The following is a 15,501-nucleotide window of genomic DNA, read 5'->3' as shown; positions in this document are numbered from 1 at the left end:
TCAGGCAGACGAAGATAATAACTAAACTCAGAATATAGACATAAACACAACTTACATCAACGAGAATGGACAAAGACTGAGGGAGAACACAGGGATTAAATACATGAAGGAAACAAAGGGAACTGATGAGATAATTAATGGGACACAGGTGAATGAAATGACTAATTAAACAGAATGGGGAAAACTAGGTCACAGAGGAAACAGAAATATGAGGACTCTAACAATATGACTGATTATATCTATTTATATTACGTTTATTTTTTATTTGTACATTAATGATGAGAGTGTGATATTATTGTGTGTGTGTGTGTGTGTGTGTGTGTGTGTGTGTTTGGTTACTTTCAGCATGAAAAAGCCTCAGTTGAGATGTTTGAGCACTTGGTGAAAGAGAATGGACTGCAGAAGCTGATGGAAGCATATGGACTGAAATTCGAAACTGATCAAAATGAAAATGACCTTGTCTTTATTGGAGAATTAATTAAGGGTGTGGATAAAGACAAAAAAGACAGAGACGGAAACTTAAAGAAAGGGGTACAAACTTAACTGTGATTGCAGACAACTTTCAGTTTATATACATGTTTAATAGTTGGTAAAAGTGTTTTCATTCTTCCAGTGGACAGCAGAGGGCAGGACTGAGGACAAAGCTTTCCTGTATGAGATTGTGTCAAATGAAAGGAACAAAATTGATGTGGACAAATGGGACTATTTTGATCGGTAAATATGTATTTACAATTCTTTAACAATATTTTTGTGTGGCCCATGCTGTATGCAGTTTTGATGGACAGGAAAGAACAGCTGGATATCCATGGATGGGTTGACTCATCATTTATTATGATAGAAACAAACAATACTTTTTTTTTGTAACAATGTATTTGCCCCTGAGAAACTTTCTTCTGATTAGTGAGCATATGCTTCAAGGTCAACAAGTCAGTTTTATTTGTATAGCACTTCATACAATACATATTGCTTCAGCATGAAAAATGGAAGAAAACCATTTGAACACAAGTTATATGATATCTTACAATTATTTTATCTAGTGAACTGATTTGCATTATTGAATTAACATGAGACCTGGTTGTCATATTTAGTATAATTCTACAAAAAAGGGGAAAAGTGTATCTTAAGCATAAACACTATGTAAAGTTATCATTTGTATTATTATTGTAGATTGTTGTCCAAGTTTTAAAGTGCTCCTATTATGCCTTTTTTAAGGTTCCTAATATTGTTTTGGGAGTCTCCTACAACAGGTTTACAATCATGCAAGGTCAAAAAATCTCTTTCGTTTTCTCATAATATACATTTAATTTCACGACAGTTCTCAATCTTTTGTAAACGACTCGTTTGAAGCAGTTCAGAGAATCAGTCTCTCTAAACCCCTCCTTTCCGTGAGCCTACACTGCTCTGATTGGTCAGATGACCCAGTCCTTTGTGATTGATCTACTGCACGCACTGCACACCCATTGCTATAACTGAATGACAGCTATGAATTTGAAAGACATTGTATACAATGTATGGACAGAAAAGATAGCATCGATTTTACCGTATAAATTCGAGCCCGAGTCCGATGATGAAACTTCTGAAGTAGTCGATCAACCAGAAACTGATTCGCAATCACGACTGGAGCAGGACGTTTCTCTATGGTAAGTGTCACCTTAGTTTGCGTTATTTATAAGACGTGATAGCAGCGTTACTGTTATACTTTATGTAGGCGCACCTGTGGGAACTGTATCAGTAAAGCTGAAAACCTCTAACATAAGATAAACATTTAGGCCAGATGTGTACAGACTTTTTCGTCATAACAATTAACAAAGAAAAATGGCTATATCATTGTTTGACATTTACAATGGGTTTTTACTGTTTACAGAGAGAATACTTGAGCTAGTTAGCGCGGACTAGCATCTTAACATCCTATTACAATACAGATAGAGCTCCACCTTACTGTAATAATAAAAACGCAGAGGGAAAAAACAGTTTGTTTTGTATGTTGTAAACTCACATTAGCCGAGCACAAACATGAATAGCTGATAATGTATTACACTTTGTAAACAAAAGTCGTGCTCCATCCTTGATCATTACTCCAAGTAATAAGACAGACAAGCTGTATTAATCCACTCATTTTTAGACAATATTGGACCCACATCTGAATAGCAGCACTACAGAATCGTGAGTTAGCCAGTTAGCAGATAAGGGTGTACATTAAACAACATAACATACAAAATTATGAATTTTAAACAATCTCTAGAAAATATAATCATCAATTATTAATCATACTTACAGGTTGAGGTTTCAGAGGAGCAAGCTGATCTAAATAAACTGGGCGTTGATCCATATTTTCAGACCAAGCGTTTTGTGAATCCTGCGTTAAACTCCCCGAGGATTGAGAAGCAGTCGTCAGTAAGAAGACGGGAACACAACAAAAGATTGTACTGCTGTGGTATTGTGAAAAAAATGATTTTTCCCTGGTGTCTGCGTGCGCGATAAGTGGGCGGGCAATATGCTAATATGTGATGTCACAACGAAACGGCTTGGGATTCGTTTTACAAACGACTCGTTTAAAAGACTCAGAGTCGCCTCTTACTTTTGAGAGACAATAACTTTATTTACGGTGCACTTTCAGATTTAAAACTTTGCAGGATGTTTTCATTCACTTAGAGCTAATGTTACACACTACATGAAAGATAAATTTCAAAAAATCCATAATGGGGCACTTTAAACAATTACAAGCATGCGGGGAAGATCATATAGTTCAAAGAAATTATAATTCTTTAAATCTGAATCATTGTACTTGAATCATCATTGAGTTTTATTTCACAGAGACTGTCATCATCTTGGCATTTCAAAGAGCTTTGACCATCAGCGGCTGCTGAAGTTCGCTCGAGTGTGTGAAGTGGAGATAAAGGATGAGGCTCAAAAAACGAGGCGATCCATCTGCTACAGGGACAAGGTACATTTAATACGTGTATTCTCATCAATCTTTACATATCACTTTGCATGATATCACATATAAAAACAAAAAACAAACAACAACAACAAAAAAAACATTTACCACTGAATTTTGGACTTAAATAAGTTGTTATATTGTAGTATAGTATATTATAATTTTAATGAATCAGTCTATGACTCTACAGAATCTTTTGACTCATTTTATGCATTTGCAGATTAAGTATAACAACTTTTGATAACACCAACTATGATCTTGTGGTACAAATCTATGATACACTATATAATATAATATAATATAATATAACAAAATGCATCTATTTCACATTCTTCACATTCTGGTGCATTTTTCTTTCTTTAACAGGAGGCAGGTAATATTTTTGACATGTTTCGCACCAGATACACTCTGCATCGCCAGGCCTACCAGCACAAGACTGTCAATATTATTGAAATCATGTAAGCTTTATGTTTTTTTTTTTTTTTTTTTTTTTTTTTTTTTGTGTCACAAATTAAATAGGCTCTCTGAAATACTTAATATAATGGTCAATCACAGAATTAATATGTTTCTGTATAATGACTGCTGCAGATTTTTTATTTATTTATTTGTTTATTTATTTTGCTGGCTGACTCACTCTAGGGTCACATTATACCACAAAAGTATATTATTTCTTTTATAGCTGTGATACATGTATATTTTTGCTGTTGCCTGTATATTTTTGTGTCCTGTTTCCAGACATTAAAATGGCTTGGTATCGGAAAATTTAGTACACTGTGTTCATCAAGCTTTGTTATTTAATATAGGCCCTGTAATAACATATATATACTTGTTTTTCTTTGCATTTTAGGATTAAAGAAGCCCTAGTAAAAGCTGATGGCCATTTCCAGATCTCTGAAGCGATAAAAGCTATGAAAGAATACACCAAACTCACAGGTCAGTGGGAAGCCTGTGTATGGGACTAAAAGAAAAGGAAAAGGGAGGGAGAGGGAGAGGGAATTATATCCACATATGGTACAATTGTGTATCTATAATCTACTCAGCAAGTTGTTTATGGATTTGTTATTAGGAATGTTTCAACTAAAATGCGAACAAGCAATAGTTATGTTCTTCCTTTTCTAACAGATCAAATTCTTGAGAAAATATTGTACTCTGAGTATGATCAGGAAAAAGATCTTCAGGATGCTAGAGAAATAGTGATGAAAATTCTCAAAAGGGACCTGCCAAAGTTTCTTGGAGAGGCCAAACTGGAGAAAAGAGACCAATCAAAGGTATTTGACTGTGTAAAACTAAAATAAACTACTATCTAGCTCATTATATTTTCTATTGTAACATTGTTTTCAGTTTGTAGCAGCTTGTACAGGTAATGAGACAAAAGATCAGATATTACAGATATTAGTATAGATGGTATTCTACAAGCATAAAATATTATTCATGCCATTAATTTTTGCCATTTGGTGTATTTTACTGTTGATTTTCTCAAACCCTCATAAAGGTAGAGGGTGACTGGACAGCAGCAGTGGAGAAATGGAATAAGGAAAAGAAACAAGATCTGAAAGTTGATGATTTTGTGGTTGATGTATGTTCAAAAATAAACCTTTAATCTGCATCTCTTGATCTCTTCAGTTTCTCTTAAATTATTCAAATGGGAATTTTCTCTTATTCAGGTGGTTTGTATAGATCATGGCATGAAGGATAAAAACCCCATGGACAATGTCTATTTCTACCGCAAGAGGGACCCCGACATAGCCTTCCTGATTACTGATCAGGTACCCATGTGACTTTGAAATATTAAAAATACATATTCAGTTACTGACTAGGATTACAAACAAATTATTTACACAAAGAAGCCCATTCATTCCTAACAATCATGTACTGCCTGAAGAAGGGTAAACTATTGCAAGATTTCTCAATTCAAGTAAAGTCATATTTATTTCTATCGTATTCCTCATTCTGTCTTTTTGATGCCTCTGTAATGAAAAACATGTATTAATAATGTTAAAAATAATACACAGTACAGTACACACTATGTAGTGAATTATTATTCCATTAATTTCTGACAACTCTTGTAATGACAGATGTTCCTGCCAAAAGATTTTTATGAAGAACTGTTTAGAGTGTACTATAAAGGCCCAGAAGAAAAGCTCAAGGAAGCTCAGCAGTGCTTTGACGAGTGGAGCAGAGAATATTTTAAACCGATGCCTAAGGTATGACCTGTTGTGTTGATACCCTGTGTGTTCATATGTGCGTGTGCGTATGCAGGATGAGCTTACATTTGCATGTTTATGTTTTCATTCAACTTGAATTCCAGAACAAATTCCACAAAGGGTTGAATTGCCCCTATTATGCTATTTTAAAGGTTCCTAATTTTGTTTTGGAGGTCTCCTACAACAGGTTTACGTGCATCCAAAGTCAAAAAACACTTTCATTTTCTCATCATATACATTTAATATCATCTCGTTTCTCAAAGGTTCTTAAATGATTCGTTCAAAGCAGTTTGAAGATTCAGTCTCTCTAGACCAATGGTTCTCAACTCCAGTCCTGGGGACCCACTGCTCTGCACATTTTGCATGTTATTTAACTTACAAATATTTTACCCTTATTTAATGCACCTGATTCAGATCATCAGCCTGTTAGGAGAGAACACCATGAACTGAACAGAGGCCACATCCACACGAAGCCAGAGCTTTCCCTATTCGATCTGTTTTTTTTTTTTTTTCCCCTCTTCTCAAGAAATATCTGCATACACATGAAACCACTGAAACCAACTCAAAACAATGCAGTACACATGCCAGATCAGTATGTGGCGCTGTAATTCTGCCACAGAGATAGACTAAAAACAGAGAAGACGACTTGGAAACTTTGTGCGCTGTATTCAAACTTTAGTAAAGCTTAGAAATAAAGCTTTATTTTAGTAAAGCTAACAGGCTCAGTAACTTCTGCAGCATGAACACAAGCATGTAGTTCACTATTGTTGTTGTTGCTGTTATGTGACGTAGTGGTGTCTGACTAGGGTTGAGACGTGGGGTGATGACCTCATCATTTTCACATTTTCAATATACGGATTGGCTGTACACATGATAACACAATGGTGTCCTTTTCAGATTTATCCACTCTGGGACCAGATTAAAAAAAAAATAGTGGTTTCAGGCTCTCAAAAACATCTGAACGAAACGGCGATACGATACAAATTTTTTGTGTATACAGCTAAACGCGTCTCCGTGTGTATGGGCTCTGAGTGTGTCAGATAAGAGAGACATACAAAATGTGCAGAGCAGTGGGTCCCAAGGACTGGAGCTGAGAACCACTGCTCTAAACCCCTCCTTTCTGTTAGCCTACTGTGCTCTGATTGGTCAGATGGCTCAGTCTGTTGTGATTGATCTACCATGTACAAATGTTAGCTGAGCTAAAACATGAATGACTGATGCATTACAGTTTGTAAACCAAAATCTTGCTCCATCCTTTATCATTACTCAAAGTAGTAAGAACGACAGATAATCTGCAGTAATAGTGGCCCACAGATGATTAACAGAAGTATTTCACTAAGACAGTAATAACGTGAGTTAGCCAGAGACCTACACAATATAGAACACAAAACTACACATAAACCATGTAACAAAACTATGTTTAAAACACTCAACAGAAAATATATTAAAAATATATATATATATATATTAATCAACCTTACAGGTTGTGATTCTAAGAAGTAAGTTGGTCCAAATAAACTGGGTAATTGCTGACCCATCTTTCATGGACAATTGTTTTGCGAATCCCGTGTTGAACTCACCAAGATTTACGAAGCAGTTGTCAGTAAAATAACAGGAACACAACAAAAGATTATACTGCTGTGGTTTCATTGTAAAAATGATTTCTAACCACTGATTCCTCACATCCTCATCCTTTGAAAGTAAAAATAAGATGAATTTGGCACAGAACTCACGTCTTCTCAATGATGTAAACCACACTAACCAGCTACAGTGTTTGAGGGCAATTATAAATCATGAATATAGCCTAAATAATTGTGAATCATGAAAAAAAGAAAAAAAAAACAGTGCACACTTCATTTATATAACTTTTATGTGATTTTAACCAACTCCTGCTGTTATGATTTCTTTGGGTGTTTGTGTGTAGAGATTTGATTGCCTTGTCTGATCTTTTCTCTCTCCTTCAAGTGTTTGATTCTGGTCTACGATAAAGATGAGTTTGGAGGCAACGAGTGCTTTATCACAGGGGACTGTCCTTCTTTGGACCGCTGTGGTATAGATGTGGTCCGCTCTTGTAAGGTTATCAAAGGCATCTGGAAGCTCTATGACGGTCAAGAATACAAGGAGCCCCATTACCTACTGAAGGAGGGGGATTATCCCAATCCTGCAGCATGGGGTGCCACAAACCCTGCTAAGTCTCTTAAAAGTGTGACATTTCAGATCCAGCTCTATGAACAGGTGGATCTGGTAAATCCAAAACACGAGACCACTGTTGACTGTCCTTCTGTGGAGGAACAGTTTGGTATAAATGGGGTTCGCTCCTGTAAGGTGGTCAGTGGTGTATGGGAGCTCTATGAGGGGCGTGACTACACTGAGCCCCATTACCTACTGAATGAGGGGGAGTATCCCAATCCTGCAGCATGGGGCGCCACAAACCCTGCTCAGTCTCTTAATCGTGTGACATCATTTAAGATTCAGCTCTTTGAACGGGAGAATTTTGAAGACCCAATGCATGAGATCACTGTTGACTGTTCTTCTGTGGAGGACCAGTTTGGCATAAAAGCGGTTCGCTCCTGTAAGGTGGTCAGTGGTATCTGGCGGCTCTTTGAGGATCCTGACTACACTAAACCCCATTACCTACTGAAGGAGGGGGAGTATCCCAATCCTGCAGCATGGGGCGCCACAAACCCTGCTCAGTCTCTTAAACGTGTGACAGAGTAAAGTCTGACCCATTTTAATATTTAAAGTAGGGCTGTCAGTTTCAAGCATTACCTTAATATAATTAAGTTAATAATAAATAACTTTAACAACACAATTAATGATTTACTTTGCAGAGGTTTCCCAGTCCAATTCAGTAGGAAAGGTAAATCAGGATAAAATCTAAAGTCATTTGGGGTTGGAATGACATGAGGGTGAATAAATGATTCATTACTTGGCATATCATACAATTAATTTGGTTAAAATGGATTGACAACCCTACTCAACTGCTGAAGTCATGGCTTGTGTGTCTATGTGAGCTGATTTTGTGAAAATACCTTATAGAGATGCTGATGACAAAAAACAATGAAAATAAAAATCTGAAAATATTTTAGTTCTTTATATATACAGTAGGATATTTGGGCATAATGGCTGATTGATATTATTGTCTGAGCAGCTGTATTTGGTGTTGTTGGATGTTGGATATAGACACTAGCTAGTGTTTAACGGTAGAGGATGATGTTGATGTTTAAGAGTGATGCTATGACAGGTTTGTTTGATGATTGATTAATCAGTTCATATTATATTATTTCTTTTGTTATGTGTGCAAAGATTTGATTATGTTTCCTATGAGTAATTTTGGGTGTTACACAGTTTTAGAGATTACAGTTTATCTGGAATGTATCTTTCTTTTTTCTCTTAATCTTTTAACCTTTCTGAAGATGTATCAGTTCTTATCTGTGATTTTGGGGAAAGCGTTAGTGATTTCTGAAAATGATTTATGAAAAAAAAAGTTTTGATTTTTCAGTGACAACTCTTAATAAATAAATTTGATTGTGTTTCTTCTATTTTTGTCTGTATTCGTTTATTTGCTTTGTAGACATGTTTTGTGATTAACAAATCACTGTTAACCTGTAATAGTGTTTAAAAATTGTCCTGTAAAGTAATGGTAAAATACTGGCAACACTGTTCTTTACTGTAATCTACTTTACAGTATGTTACTGTAAAAATGAGTGATGGTGAAATGAAGCTTTGCACAGCTTTCCCCTGAAGCTTTCCCCTCAACTGTATCGTAAAAGGTTCATTACTCAAAGCTTTTCAAAACGGTGCACACTAACGACATCTTGTGGTCAAAAGGTGGAAAAAGTTGCCTTTGTCTCCCAGATGACCCAGACATTTTTGGACTGTTTCATGTAATAAATCAGTTTCTGCTATGAAAAGCGTATAAAACAATGAAAATAATTAGTCTATATAGAAGTGTCATTTTACTTACACAATTTGAATAAACGAGTCTGTGAATAAATTTCTGGGGAAAAAATAGGCAAGCTTTGGCATATATTATCAATATAACAATACTCTTTTATTTCTTAAAAATAAAGAGGTGCTTCCATTAGTTATTGATAAAATTTCTGTCTTCTCAAAGGCATCAGGTCTGACCCTAAACTTTAAAAAAATGTGAATTAAAAAAAGGCTATCCATAACTGTGACTTAGAAAATATAGAAGGCATTACAGTGAAAAATGCGGTTAAGTATTTAGGGGTTATGATTACCAAAAATATTGCTATTAGAAAACACTCAAATTTTATCTCTCTTATGATTGCTACTGAAGTCACATGTGTCCATATGAGCTTATTTCTGAATAAACCTAATGACAGAGATGACAAAACATCTGCTGAATGTCAGATAGACACTAATTAGTGATTAACTTTAGAGGATGGTGAAGTGTTGTGCTATAACAATAAATCTGGTTACTGATCTTGAGAGATATTTTGGCAGTTTACACATTTTAGGGATTCATTTTTATATAGTCTTTCTAGATATAACCTTTGACCTTTTTTAGGATGCAGGACTTCAGCTACTGTAACGCCACGCCAGCAGAGGGAGCCCTCTCCCGAGTACTGACTGTATGCCACTCCCTCTGCTTCACTGGTTACTTCCTGTTTGGTGGACATTTAAGCATGGCCTTGCTCGTTGTACTTCGCGAAGTATTGCCAGCCTGTCTGCCTTACTGAGTGTTTTCCCATTGCTATTATTTTGCCTTATTGTGTATGATCATTGCCTGTTTCACCTGTTTACTGCCTTTTGGATTGCCCACTGTTCTGTTGCCTGGATTGGACTACCTTACTGTGTTTGTACCTCTGCCTGCTTCACGTTTACGATTATTTGCCTGCTGTTTTGGATTTGTTTGCTGTGGATACATTAAACACTGCACATGGATTCTAATGCAGCCTCAGCGTCCTTACATAATACTTCGCCACCGAAGAATCCAGCAGATGTTATGAATCTACAGGCCGCGTTCGCTTATCAGAGCGACGTTCTCAAGGAGTACCGTGATCAACTGGCTAAAGCTCAAGTGGCTAATGACTACTTCACTCAGTATTTGCGATCGCTACCACCGCCTATGCCCAGAAAAGTAAGCTTTGCATTACCTGACAAGTTTAATGGTTCTGCTGAGCAATGTAAAGGTTTCATACGCCAAGTAGAAATCTTTTTCATGCATCAGGGAAGTGACTATGATTCAGAAGAGAAGAAGTGTGCATTCCTCATGTCATTGCTAATGGACAAAGCGATCGAGTGGGCCGCTGCAGTTTGGGAAACTGATAGCTTGTTCCAAACATCCTACCCATACTTCATAAAACAACTTAGAGATGTGTTTGAATACCCAGCAGGGGGCAAGGGTGTTTCCACTCGTTTAATGCAGCTAACTCAAGGCCGCAGATCCGCCGCTGAATATGCTATTGAGTTCAGAACGCTTGCTGCTCAGAGTGGTTGGAACGATGTGTCACTCAAAGCCCTGTTTCGTCGCAGTTTGAATATGGAGTTACAGGCAGAGCTGCATGTAAGGGTGAAGATCACTCCTTTTCTGAGTATGTCACATTAGCCATCAAGACAATCTCATGCGTACTCATCGCCCTCAGAACAAGTCAACAAGACCCATGCATACCTCGCAAGCTACACGGATTTCCGACTCAAGCCACGCCAATGATCATGCCAGTCCTGAGCCCATGCAGCTAGGGGTCACGAGATTAACTACTGATGAGAGATCAAGACGATTGATTCAGAATCTGTTTCTACTGTGGTAATGCAGGCCACCGCAACGCAGTCTGTCCTCTCAAAGCCCGGAGAAACTACGCTGACAACAGCCAAGTAAGTGTTGACAATATTTCAGTTACCAACGCCAAATCTCTCACTACTACTGTCACGATTACTGCTGAAAATGGCTCCTTTGAATTTACAGCGCTGATTGACTCTGGCTCAGCATTAAACCTAATTCATCAGGACCTCATTACAACATTCAACATTCCCGTCCAACACTGTGAACCTCCACTCAAGGTAAACACCGTTAACAACAAACCCATTGGAGATGGCATCACTCAACTAACTCTGCCCATGAAAATGCAAGTAGGACTATTTCAACAAGAAACCATCACCTTCTACGTCCTTGATTCTCCGTGCCATGAAATCATCCTTGGATATCCATGGCTATCTGTTCACGACCCAGTCATCTCTTGGCAACATGGTGAGATCATACATTGGTCACAATTCTGTTTTTCTAATTGCCTGAGTAACCATTACCAAGTCTTGTTTTACCACCAGCATAGAGAGTCCAGAATGTAAGCCAGTCACCATACCATCATGCTATCAAGAACTTCAGGAAGTCTTCAGCAAAACCAAAGCCACTCAACTGCCACCTCATCGTCCATGGGACTGTGCCATAGATCTCCTACCTAATGCCATACCACCGAAAAGTAAAGTATATCCTGTCACGTCCAGAAAGTCAAGCTATGGAAGAATACATCGAGGAAGCTCTCAATTCCGGTTTCATTCGTCCATCCACTTCCCCAGCAGCTGCAGGCTTTTTTTTCGCCGAGAAGAAGGATGGAGGACTTCGTCCATGCATTGATTATCGAGGTTTTAACAATGTCACAGTTAAGTTTCGCTATCCTCTACCACTAGTTCCTGCAGCACTTGAACAACTCAGAGAAGCTAAAATTTACACCAAGCTAGATCTTAGAAGTGCTTATAACCTCATTAGAATCAAGGAAGGTGACGAGTGGAAGACTGCATTTTTGACCACTAGGGGGCACTATGAATACCAGGTCATGCCGTATGGGCTAGCCAATGCACCTGCAGTCTTCCAGTCCTTCATTAACGAGATCTTCAAGGACATTTTGAACAAATATGTTGTGGCTTATATAGACGATATCTTGATTTATTCCAAGTCTGAGGAAGAACACAAGGGTCATGTCAGAACTGTACTCACCAGACTGTTAGAGAATCAACTCTATGTCAAGGCAGAAAAATGTGAGTTCCATGTACAACGAACATCTTTCCTAGGGTACAACGTCAGTCATCAAGGTGTGGAAATGGACAACTCCAAGATCACGGCAGTCACTGAATGGCCCCAACCCACTACAGTCAAGGAGCTTCAGCGCTTTCTGGGGTTTGCCAATTTCTACCGACGCTTTATACGCAACTACAGCATCACAGCAGCACCACTAACATCCCTACTGAAAGGTAAACTGTCAAAGTTGAAATGGACAGATCACGCTACACAAGCACTTACCAACCTCAAGCACAGCTTTACGACTGCACCAATCCTAAAACATCCCGATCCCAATTTACCATTCGTGCTGGAAGTTGACACATCCGATTGTGGAATAGGTGCAGTGCTCTCTCAACGCCACGGACAACCAGGCAAGCTTTTCCCTTGTGCTTACTTTTCTAGGAAACTCACGGATGCTGAGTGAAACTACGATGTTGGCAACAAGGAGCTTCTAGCTATGAAGGCAGCCATCGAAGAATGGAGACATTGGTTGGAAGGTTCCACTCACCCCTTCCAGGTAATCACAGATCACAAGAACCTTGAATACATAAAAAGTGCAAAAAGATTAAATCCTCGCCAGGCTCGTTGGTCCTTGTTCTTTACCAGATTCCAGTTCACTGTGACCTACCGTCCTGGTAGTAAGAACAGCAAAGCTGACGCTCTCTCCAGGAGACATGATCACCCACAGGCGGAGAACCAACCAGAATCCATCTTGCCACCATCCATCATCATCGCACCAATCACTTGGGATCTGATGGATGAAATCCAAAGAGAACAGAGCAATGAACCCAAACCACAAGGCTGTCCTGCTAACAAACATTATGTTCCTTCCAGGCTTCGACTCCGAGTCATGCAATGGGTCCACACGTCACTTTGCTCTGGGCATCCAGGTATCTCACGAACACTACACCTCACACAAAATTCCTTCTGGTGGCCATCTATGGTTAAGGATATAACAAATTACGTCAAGTCATGTTCAGTGTGTGCACAGTCTAAAACCCCCAAAGAACTTCCATCTGGTCTACTACAACCATTGCCCATACCTCAAAGACCTAGTAATCATTGACCGCTTCTCTAAAGCTTGCAGACTCATTCCTTTAAAGGGTCTTCCCACAGCTATGGAAACCGCTCAAGTGATGTTCCACCACGTCTTCAGGGTTTACAGTATCCCCTAAGATATTGTTTCTGACCGAGGAACCCAGTTCACGTCTCAGATATGGAAAGCATTCTGCAAACAGCTTGATATTAATGTCAGTCTAACTTCAGGCTACCATCTGGAATCCAACGGGCAAGTGGAGAGGCTGAACCAAGAGATCGGCAGATACCTCAGGTCATACTGTGGGCGTGAACAGCATCGGTGGTCAGAGTTTCTACCATGGGCAGAGTATGCGCAGAACTCATCGAGGCACTCATCCACTGGTCTTACACCGTTCCAATGTGTCCTAGGATACCAACCCCCTATGTTCCCGTGGTCTGGAGAACCGTCCCTTGACTGGATTCGCCGTAGCGAGAGGGTGTGGGACAGCGCTCACGTACGTCTACAAAGAGCTGTCAGGAATCAGGAGATTCAAGCCAATTGACGACGTCGCCCACATCCTCCCTACCAACCTGGACAAAGGGTCTGGCTCTCTACACGGGACCTCAAGCTACGGCTACCCAGCAGGAAGCTCAGTCCAAGGTACGTAGGCCCATTCAAGATCTTGAGACAGATTAATGCGGTCACTTATGAGTTAGAGCTTCCTGTTAACTATCGCATCTCTCCCTCCTTCCATGTTTCCCTCCTGAAACCGGTCCACCCGGAATCTGACCCCAACGTCAAGAACCGAGATCCACCTCCACCGCTGGACATTGATGGAACCCCGGCATATGCGGTAAAGGAGTTGTTGGACTCCAGATGGAGAGGGGGTCAGCTCCAATACTTGGTGGACTGGGAGGGATACGGACCTGAAGAGAAATTCTGGGTAGCCGCTCACGACATTCTGGATCCATCGCTTATTGAGGAATTTCATCGAGCCAGACCCGATCGTCCAGCACCGCGGCCACGGGGGCGTCCACGTAGAGTGCCAGGAGTCGCTCCTGCGGGGGGATTCTGTAACGCCACGCCAGCAGAGGGAGCCCTCTCCCGAGTACTGACTGTATGCCGCTCCCTCTGCTTCACTGGTAACTTCCTGTTTGGTGGACATTTAAGCATGGCCTTGCTCGTTGTACTTCGCAAAGTATTGCCAGCCTGTCTGCCTTACCGAGCATTTTCCCATTGCTATTATTTTGCCTTATTGTGTATGATCATTGCCTGTTTCACCTGTTTACTGCCTTTTGGATTGCCCACTGTTCTGTTGCCTGGATTGGACTGCCTTACTGTGTTTGTACCTCTGCCTGCTTCACGTTTACGATTATTTGCCTGCTGTTTTGGATTTGTTTGCTGTGGATACATTAAACACTGCACATGGATTCTAATGCCGCCTCAGCGTCCTTACAGCTACATCTTTCTTTTGTTATTACTGGGAAATTATTTGTGAGTTATTTGCGAAAAAACAACTTGTTTTTCAGTTTGTTAGAAACTGACAAAAAAAAAAACCTATTGTGTTTACAGCAATGGTGGAGCAATGGTTTATTATCTCTTATACTGTAATAAATGTGGTGATTTTAACTGTATTTTGTGTAAGAGTTTCTTTTCTTAACAGACGTCTTGTGATTAATGAGTCTCTAATTAATCTTAAAGGTTAATTAAAATAAAGATTCATACACTAATGGGAAAGTTTCTCAAGCCTTTAAAAAGCCAGTTAGACTCTGGAAAGAAGAAATGAACAAGGATGCAGATGCAGGATGTCTTGAGCAATCAAATAATTGATCCAAAAACTGTATAAAAAACATGAAACCAAACTAGAGATTCTGTAGCCTGATCAAAGAGGCTTACAGAAAATAAATAACATTGTACAAAATTTGTTAAAATATAAGAAGGAAACAGCATTTTACAAAACTGAACCATGATAAAGTGAAACAATATGCCAAAATAAAATGCATTCAATAAAGTGTTTTTGAGTGTTATTTTATTAATAATGATGATGAATGTTTAGTCATGCTGTTTTATTCACAGTGTAGTGTAGAGAGAGTGAGCAGAAGACTGAAAGATGATCTAGATTATCATTGTCTATTTGCTCAAATTTCTCATCTGCAGTCCAACAGAATTATAATCCTAGAATTGTTAAAACTGATCACTGAGTTACAAAAAGCTATGAAAAAAGAAAGAAATTTTATTTAATCCATTTACAGGTATATTTTAAATATAAATAAATAAAACTACTCGTATCACAGTCATAGATCATAACTCCATAGGTTTC

General features: G+C 38.9%; 1 protein-coding gene across 3 annotated transcripts in view; it reads left to right on the top strand.

Annotated features, from left to right (window-relative positions):
* The window catches only part of LOC127508051 (deoxynucleoside triphosphate triphosphohydrolase SAMHD1-like), a 142,070-nt gene that overhangs the window by 76,621 nt on the left and 49,948 nt on the right, over positions 1 to 15,501 (top strand). Inside the window, exons 11-12 of one of the 3 annotated variants that reach the window (XM_051885631.1) lie at positions 3,305 to 3,396; positions 3,786 to 3,871. The exons of 1 other annotated variant lie outside the window; for it this stretch is intronic. In XM_051885631.1, the coding sequence (XP_051741591.1) occupies positions 3,305 to 3,396; positions 3,786 to 3,871 (178 nt within the window). Of the gene's footprint in view, positions 1 to 3,304; positions 3,397 to 3,785; positions 3,872 to 7,218; positions 8,685 to 15,501 lie in introns of those variants that run through there. One more of the 3 variants, XM_051885612.1, reaches the window with a different exon arrangement.

The sequence above is a fragment of the Ctenopharyngodon idella genome, chromosome 1, assembly GCF_019924925.1.
Source record: "Ctenopharyngodon idella isolate HZGC_01 chromosome 1, HZGC01, whole genome shotgun sequence".
NCBI lineage: Eukaryota > Metazoa > Chordata > Actinopteri > Cypriniformes > Xenocyprididae > Ctenopharyngodon > Ctenopharyngodon idella.
This window is presented reverse-complemented; position numbering and strand designations above follow the sequence as displayed.